The sequence below is a fragment of the Halichoerus grypus genome, chromosome 11 (genome assembly GCF_964656455.1).
Source record: "Halichoerus grypus chromosome 11, mHalGry1.hap1.1, whole genome shotgun sequence".
Lineage (NCBI taxonomy): Eukaryota > Metazoa > Chordata > Mammalia > Carnivora > Phocidae > Halichoerus > Halichoerus grypus.
This window is the reverse complement of record NC_135722.1, coordinates 38,390,151-38,399,008: the sequence shown is the minus strand read 5'-3', so window position 1 is coordinate 38,399,008 and position 8,858 is coordinate 38,390,151. Positions and strand designations below refer to the sequence as shown.

At 58.7% G+C, this 8,858-nt stretch overlaps 1 protein-coding gene across 4 annotated transcripts in view; it reads right to left on the bottom strand.

The window, feature by feature from the left end:
* Positions 1-1,508: 1,508 nt before the first annotated feature.
* Positions 1,509-8,858, bottom strand: part of PTPN5 (protein tyrosine phosphatase non-receptor type 5) — a 54,342-nt gene continuing 46,992 nt past the window's right edge. For all 4 annotated transcript variants that reach the window (XM_078058316.1, XM_036077542.2, XM_078058315.1 and 1 more), the window contains exons 10-15: positions 6,404-6,483; positions 6,082-6,219; positions 5,498-5,608; positions 3,289-3,449; positions 3,084-3,197; positions 1,509-2,681 (exon numbers count right to left, since the gene is read on the bottom strand). In XM_078058316.1, the coding sequence (XP_077914442.1) occupies positions 2,588-2,681; positions 3,084-3,197; positions 3,289-3,449; positions 5,498-5,608; positions 6,082-6,219; positions 6,404-6,483 (698 nt within the window). In that variant the 3' untranslated portion in view covers positions 1,509-2,587. The remainder of the gene's footprint in view (positions 2,682-3,083; positions 3,198-3,288; positions 3,450-5,497; positions 5,609-6,081; positions 6,220-6,403; positions 6,484-8,858) is intronic.

Below are 8,858 nucleotides of genomic sequence, written 5' to 3'. Positions count from 1 at the left end.
CCCCTTCTTAAGGAAAGAGGGGAGCCTTACCTTTGTGCGACCAGTTCCTCCTAACCCTTGAATGCTGTGTCCACGGCTTTGGGGGTGCAGCTATGCCCGGGCTATCGGCAGGCCGGTCTCCTTCTTCTTTTGCCCCAACAGTGGAGCCACCAGGAGTCACGGGTTCCTTAAATGTCCGGCCCCCTGGGGGCGATCCCTTACTGAGGCCCCACAGCCGACCCAGCTAGCCTGGCACATTGCTTTGGGGGGAGGAGAGTGGGGGAAGGGAGGCTGGAGCCAAGGCTGGAGGAAATGCTGGGGACCAGGCGTGTGGGCAGGAGTCTGAGGGCGGTGGTCCAGGTTACTTTTCCTGTTCCCTCTTAGCAGAGGTTTTGGTTCTCACTGCTGGTGCCGAGGGGCTCAGGGTAGTGTGTGTGTGTGTGTGTGTGTGTGTGTGCATGCACGCAGATACATACACACGCATATGTACATGTGCCCACAGGCCAGTGGGGTGGGGGGGTCAAGGGAGTCGGCCATTTTGCAGAAATCCAGGGGCACCATTCTTGTCGTACTCTGTGTCTGGTGCCCGCACAGCTTGAGTGGCCTCCCAGGGCCACCCTGGGGGAGGAGATAGAACTGTTAGCTCCCCTCCTCCTTCCCACTCCTACAGCTCAATCCTCATCTGGGTAGAGGGTAGGAGGCCCACCCTCCATGGCTGGAGAGTATCCCCCCCCCCAACCGCCCCACCGCCCCACCACCCCGGGACCTGCATCCCAGCTGTTCAAGCCTCTCCCTGTTGTTTCCTCATTGTCTGTAGCTTAGCTGTGTGTGTGGACCCTCAACCAACCCACACAAAATGCTGGTACCTCTTAAGGACCCACTGGTTGGTCAGCAGCCATGCCCTGGACCCTCCCATGCCCTGGAGTGACCCCACCTGCCTGCAACAGCATCACAGCTACTTTTGCTGCCTCCCTGAGGGCAGGGGTAAGAATAGAGCAGGAGTGTCCGGGATGGCTCAGGATCTGAGCCCTGGGGCAGAGTCTCTGGGCCCCTAGGGAGAGGCTACTGGCAGCCCGGGCCTTACAAGGGAAATTTCCAGGTTGCAGCTGCTGTTGGGACCTGTAAGGCTCACGGGGATAAGTGGGTGGGCCAACAGGGAGGGGCCTGGGTGTGACCTGAAAGTCTCCCTGCCCTAGCTTTGGCCTCCCTGGCCCATCTGTCAGAGCTCGTGGCCTGCTAGACACTTGGCCTTCTCTGGAAGCCTCCCACACCTGTCCTTGAGGCTCCTCATGGTCCAGGGCTCCCAGATGGGTTGGGGGGGAGGGGGATGGTGCAGGAGAATCCTGCCAAAATCAAATGGATTTGGTGTGTATTTCCAATCTGCACGGGGGGCACCAGGGAGCTTGAGAGAGAGAGAGAGAGAGAGAGAGTGTGTGTGTGTGTGTGTGTGTGTGTGTGTAGAGGGTACACAAAGACCAGGTTACAGGGAGGCAGGGAGGGGAGAGGCAATCACACAGACCCAGGGGGCTAGTTTTGCTCAAAATGCTCCGTTTATTGCTCTATTCAATGACCACGAGCAAATTATAAAAAGACACCAAATGTCTCTGTCTGCCGTGGAATAAATATTTAAAGTCAGCAATAAAAACACGTGGCTCCAAGATAACACATGTTGCCAAGAGTCATGCATGCCCTGCTGCCGGGCTCTCAACACACGCATGGACACAGGAACACGCAGGGCGACACGCAGCGAGACTGCTGGGAAGGCTTTCCCACAGGGACACAGAGAAACGTTTCACACAGATCTGGGGCCCAAACCCCACCCCACCCTCAGAGCTCCCCCTTCTCCCACCCCCACTGGGGCCCAGGTCCTCTGGGTTCACAGCCCCCCTCTGTCCCCTTCCCCCCCCAATGCCTCACAGGCTGGTCACTGCCTCCTGAGGGCATCTGACACCACGAGGTCACCCTTGCTGTGACACTCCTCCCCCCCCACCCCAACCCAGAGACCTCTGCCCCCAGCTGAGATCTCTCCGCCAACTCCTCAGGAGCTCCCCATCCCTGTCCCCAGAACTGGGGCAAAATGCAATCTGCTGCGTGGGAAGCGGGGGTGGGGGCCCGAGGCAGGCACCTCTGCCTGGGCTGCTTTGGGGCTGGAGCTCATTACCCCTTTCCCGGGCTGAGGGGACACAGTGTCCGGTACAGACAGCAGAGATGGATGGACAGACAGAAACGCTGCGGCAGGACGCTTGGACTGCGGCACAGAAACGTTTAGGATCAGGTAGCAATGGAACCATCGTTAAAAACTGAGGCCCCAGGTCTGCATGGCACGGGTCAGGCCCCGGGGCCCCAGGCCTGGCCTGGCACATCCCTCCCCCACCCCGCCCCCCGCCCCGGTATGTACAGTAGGAAGAGCTATGTTGCGGGGGCAGAGGCCAGGCCAAGGCTGGCAGAGGAGGGAAGGAGGGAGGGAGGGAGCAGACTGAAGAGAAGGAAGCAGGAGGGGTGGTGGTGGGGGGCAGGCCAGGACCGAGGCAGGGCTCTGCATGTGGCCAGGGTGGGGGCCCAGACTCAGGTTGGGTGGTGCCCAGAGGACCTCAGGGCAGGAGTGCGGTCACTCTGGGGGCTGGCGGGACAGCTGCTTCTCGTAGAGGCTCATGACATGGTGCACAAACTGGTATTGCTCGCATGTCTGGATCATGCCGCCCCTGGGGGCAGAGACACACGGTGGACATGGGGCTGTGGACGGATGGGCTGTGGGGGGGCGCCCCCAAACCCATGACTACCAGTCATTCGCGAGGGGCCTTGTCTTGCCCTCCCTGCCAGCCACGCCCCTCTGCTCCTTCCTGCCCCTCCCAGCTCTGCCCGGATAGGAGAGCAGGGACAGGGATGACAGGCCCCTCCAGCCCTAGCCGCCCCCCTCCCCTCTGCTCACCAGCCGTGCTGCTTCTCCCTCCCCGTCAGGCCCCCAGCTGTCCGGATCCAGCTCTCCCCATCCGTCCTCTCCACGCCCTATCTGCCAGGCTGTCCACCTGCAGCGTGTGCCCGGCCCCTCAGCCCTGCCGCCCCCGGACTCCGGCGCCCCGTGCGCCCCGTGCGCCCGGGCTGACCTGTCCTGACGGAGCTGGCACGTGGTCTTAAGGATGTCCACCACGCCCTCCTGGCGCAGCTGCTGGCAGCAGATGCTGGTGGCGATGAAGCAGCCCGTCCTGCCGATCCCCGCACTGAGAGCGGAAGGGACGCCGGGGTAAGGAACGGGGCGGCTTCGGGAGTAGGGAGGCCACCCTGCCCAGGGGGCCGGCTGCGAGGACCCACCTGCAGTGGACGATGATGGGGGCACAGCGGGGCCCCTCCTGCTGGGCTGCCTCCTCCACCTCCTGCACCAGGTGCAGGAGTGGGGGCGCCCGGTCGGGGGTCTTCTGGTCAGGCCAGGATGTGAACCAGTAATGCTTCAGGCCTCGCTCTTCGGTCCCGCTCTGTCCGGGAGACAGAGACCCACCCCAGGTACATGTGAACGCTTAGAACCCATAAACCAGCCCAGAGATGGGATGGGAGCGGCAAGAACACAGCGAGGAGGACCCAGGGAGTGGGGCCATCCGTATATGGCTCAGTGGCATCAGAGACCCAAATCCAGCTTGGTGGTGGAAGCTGGTCAGTGACACAGGCAGTGGTCTTCACTGGTCAGTTCTGCCCCAACAACTCCAGGATCATCCAAGAGAGGCAGAGAGTCCCTCTCCAATCCACTCCCGTCCTCTGGTTCTTTATCTTAACAAACTGCCCAGTCACCTGTTAGTCCCACGACACGGAGCACCAGGACTCTCCCTCTCCCATCACCGCCCTGCTCCGCCTGCCCACCCCCAGCGAGTCTTGTCAGTTTTCTCTCCTCTCCTCCAGGACCACCTCCACTTTGGCCCTTACCATCTCCGCCATCTCTCACTCCTCCCTGACTGCTCCCTCCCCACCGAGGTCAAGCGGCCTTTGTCTGCAGCACCAGTCTGGACATGCCGCTCTCCTGCTCAGAACCCTCTCAGGGCTCCTGCTTCTTTCTGAATAAAACCCATTCTTCTCAGTCTCCAGGCTGGCAAATAAGACCCATTGTCCAGGGTCTAGCCCTCCAGGCCCTTCTCCTACCCCTGTATCCTCGTGTTCAATGCTCCTGCATTCCAAATGGTCTGTAGATAAAACCTCTGCCCCCCTCCCCCACACTCTCACGGCTATTCTATCTTCCATGCCTTTCTTTTTTTCCTCTGCCTGGAATGTTCTTCCCACTTGTTTGCCCCCCAGTCAATTCTTACTCATCCCGCAAAACCCCAGTCAGCACCACCACTTCCAGGAAGTCCTCCTTGAGCACCCTAACAGAGTGTCCGTCTTCTGTCTTCTTGCCTATCTCTAGCTTGGTACTTACCATCTATGGGTGCTCCTTTAGGAGAGAGTCCAGGCTTTAGACAGCTCTGTGTTCCCAGTACCCAACCCAGAATGAGGCTTAGGGCAGGCGCTTGTAAAGACTCAGGGACAAGTTGTCCCATGGCACTGAGACAATGAGGCAGCCCTCCCCTCACTTCAGCCTCCTTCCAGGGAAGCAGAAAGCTGGTTCCTTGGGCCCCTAGGTTATCTGGCTGTGACAGCTACCAGACCCTCTGCCCCCACCTCCCGGCCCTCTCATGCCCCCCAGCAAGGCCTAGATCTCAGAGCTGCTCACGTGGCCACTGCCCTTCCGGGGCTGAGCGCTTTGACACCCCACCTTCTACCTTCTCCAGTGGGAGAGGGCAGCTCAGAGGGACAAGTTTCAGGCCTTGAGTTTGACCCTGAAGCTGCCAGTGTCAGTAGACTTCTGACTGTTTCTGGATAGAGCACAGCTTCCTGGTGCCTGGCTCACCTCTTCCAACCTGTGGGGTTATTACATTGGGCTCTACCTTCCCGGAACATGGGTCTTATTTCTCAAAAACAGAACCCATTAATCCTCCTGACTCCAAAGGAACAATCTCCTCTATTATGCTGAGCCTGGAAGAAACACAACTTCAGGGTGGGAGGATACCTCCACCCCTTCTTCTGGGATGTTTTGTATTGCTCATATATATGCCTTTTTTTTTCCTTTTTGTGTAAGCATCACTTCCCTGTGAAACCCAAATGCAGCAAGGAGTGCCTGCCCTCTGGTGGACGGATTGCATACTACAGGATCTCAACGTTACCAACGGACCTTCCGTTTTAAGGACAGTGCTGGAGGCTGTTGGAGATCCCTTATCCAGGCAGTCCTGGACTTGAGTGTATCTTAAGCAGAGTTGGAAGGCATTCAGAATGACAGTGTAGACAGAGAATCTAAGAGCATTAAATGCAACTGAGGTTTCATCCTGCCTCTGGCCCTCAAGTCTTTTCACCCCTCCCTCATCCCTGCTTATCGGTACATCCTGAGAAGGCACGGGCCTGGATTTCAGCTACAGTGGACTCTTGGACCCTGTTATCTGTGGCGTCCCCAGTCATGACCCTGTCCCTCATCCTCCCAGCCCAGCCCAGCCCCTGGCCTCACCCTGAGGGAGATGAGTCGCAGCCGGTAATCCTCAGTATGAATGACTTTCTGCACGATGATCTCCACACCGTCGTACATCACCTGCTTCTCCGGCCAGTACTCAGTGCATTTCTGCAGGGGCCCAGAGCAGGCTGCATACACTCCCAGTGGCCCCCCCCACCCAGTCTCCCTAGTGCCCCACCAGGGCCAGCGGGGCAAGATACAAAAGGGCAACAGGTTTGCAGTCAGAGAGCACTGGGTTCAAATGCCCCTTTTGAGCCTCAGGTCCCTCATCTGGAAAATGGAAGTAATACCTACTTCGAAGGACTCTTCTGGGGATTCGATTAACTAGGCTGGCCTGGCACGGGCACACGAGCCACCAGAGTGAGCCCTGGCTGGGGGTGGGGGCAGAGCAGCGTGTTTCCGGAGGTCGGCCCATCCCTGTGGCCCTGAGCAGATGACCTAACCCTGCTTAGCCTCCCATTTCCCCTCCTTGGCCGCAGGCTCCTAACCTCCCAAGACTGCTGTCAGGACTAATATGGAAACAGATGCTCAGCACAGGGCACAAAGCGGCAGACACCTGGGAACAGCACAGGGGTGCCTACCTCGTTCATCTCCTCGATGTTGGTGATCATGACGATGATGGGCGTGTGCTCTTGCCACACCATGCGCCAGAAGTCACCGACTGTGCTCACGATGGGTCCCTGAGTGGCGATGTACACCTTCTCCTCCCCACCATAGCCCTGCGGCCAGCCAAGCCCAGGCTGTCAGGGTCGGACACCATGTTCCCTGGGCCCAGTCCCCACACTCAGGCCCTTCCTGGGGGTGCTGGCGGGAGCCACGCTGGCTTAGGGACAAGCGGGAGGACGGATCCTGTGGGCTCGGGCCTCCCTCTCAGGGAGAGGTCACTTGGATGGGGCTACGTACCCGGATGTAGTTGGCGTTGATGTAGGAACTCAGAGGGTCGTCAGGGTCTGGTGAGGTCAGACACACTCTGCTGTGGGGGTCTGGGGTGGGGGGAGACAGGTGAGGCCGGTATTTGACAGGTGCGACCACCCCTCTAGGGCAGGGCCCATCTTCTCTGGCCCACTGCAGGCCACCCGCATTTCTTCTGGGATTCTTGAAGTTCCTCCTTCCCCTGCCCACTAGCAAAACACTGGCCCATCTCCGTGGCCCTGGCTGTCCACCTCCATAGCATCAGTGTCTGCCCCCTGCCTGTGTCCCGTAGGCTTCCCTGGGCTCCCCGTGCCTCATGTTCTGGAGAGGACAGAGCTAAGTCAAGAAAAGAACGACGGAGGGCACGCATCCCGGGCAGCAGGGCAGCAAGCGTTTGGACGCCCACGGTCACTGACGTGCTGGGTCCACCTGAAAAGCACACGGCCCTCCTAAGCCTCAATTTTCCTATCTGTAACCCGGGGCTAAAGCTGCCTACTTCCTAGGGTTGTTGGGAAGATAAATAAAAAAACAGCTGGGAAGGTGTGATGTAAACCGTAAAGTATAAATACAAAGGGCTGTTGGGATTTGGGGGTAGAAAGCCGAGGGAGAGCACAGGGATGGGGGGCGTGGAGCCTTCCACGCCTGCGATCCAGCAGCAGAGGGAGTGGGCACGCCGGCTTTTTATCTTTTTTTCCAATCTATTCACATGTCCAGTCCCGCAGTTACAGAGTCTCACAGCCTCCTGCTTCTCTCCCTGGAGTAGAATCTGTTTCGTTCCAGCTAGAGCCTCCCTGAATGGACTCTTCTGTTGGGGCAGAGGCTGGGACGGAGACAGGGAGGCTGCGTGCGGTGGGCAGGGAGGTGGCTGGGGGCCCGGGCCCTGGCTCCTGCTCTGGCTCTGTCACCAGCTCCCTGTCCTATCCCTTTCTCTCCCGAATAGGGAGGGCCGAACGGAAGACGCTTCCAGCACCCAGGCTGGGGCTCTCCAAGGCAGGACAGGGGAGCCGAGAGCTGGGTTCGAGTCCTGACGCTGTGACTTGCTGTGACTTGCTGGCAGCGTCAGCTTAGTTTCCCCGTGCCGCGTCTACGACCTGGGAACATCCCTTCCATCCTAGCCCTGCTCGTCTTGTAAAGGTGAAAGGAGCGAATGGTAACTCGGGATCAGTAACTGAGCCCAGCACACGCCATGTAGCACAGAGCTGTTACGACAGCCATTATTACCAGCTTCCCTAGGAAGTCCCCAGGTAGAGAGGATCCCAAACCGGGGAGGAAAAGCAGGTGACACTCACAAGCCTCTGCTCTCCAGCCCTTTCATGCCCAGCCCCAAGGCCTGAGGTCCCGGCAGCTGATCTGGGGGCCAGGCAGCAGAGAAGGGAGGGGAAGGGCAGGGGACGCTGGGTGGCCGGCAGAAGAAAGGAGCAGGGAGTGCTGAGGGGCCGGCTCGCTTCTTGCTGGTGGCTGCCCAGATCAGGGGCCAGAAGTGGGCACAGCACCCTCGGGCCAGACACCAGGGCCTTTGGCATTAAAGAACCACCGTGGGCACGGTGACCCCCCTGAGTACTGCCTCTGTGCCTGGTGCTGTGCTTGAGCGTAGGGACTCCCCAACAAACAAGACGGGGTCCCTGCCCCCAAGTACTGCAGGCAGGCAAGCAGTGGGTGGTCTGACAGCAACCGGGCTGGGTGTGAAGGCCCAGTAGGAACAGGAGTAGGGAACACCATTCTGTCCGATTCCAGGGCACAGGGCAGGGTGGGGGATGGAGCCATGAGCTGGAGAGGAACCACCTGTCAGAGGGTCTTATAAACCATGCTTATCGAAACCCGAGGATTACAAGGGTGACAATGACAGTGTTTAAGGAGGAGAAGGACACAAATGGATTTCTGGTTTGCACCATTTCTGTGATAATGGTAGATGAAGGATAGGAGGGGAGAGTACAGGACTCAGGAGACCCGTCAGGAGATTACTGCCTGGCACAACTCCAGAGGCCTTATGTCAATGTAGTCTATGCCAAAGTGCTCCTGGAACTGGGCAATATAGATGACCTGACCCCCCAAAAGTCAGGGCATCTATATTGCCCAGTGCCACCTTTACATATGGCAGTGAGGATGGAGAGGGAGAGCTGATCTGAGAGACATTCCTTCTTTCCTTCCTTCCTTCATTCCCTCCCTCCCTCCCTCATTCAAATAGGAGCAGAATGTCTACTATGTGCCAGGCCCTATTTTGGTACTTGGGGCACAGTGGCAAATGGACAGAAATTACTCCCCCATATCTTGTCTTCAGTGCTGCCAGCTGGGTTACTGGTCATTCTGTCCTGTAACTGCCAATGGGTCTGATTCTTCCATTAGACTGTGAACTCCCTGTCTCTCATTCATGCCTCAATCCCCAGTCCCTGGGGCGGAGGTTCAGCCGATGTGTGCCAAATGAATGAGAGAACAAGCTTCAGGGTGT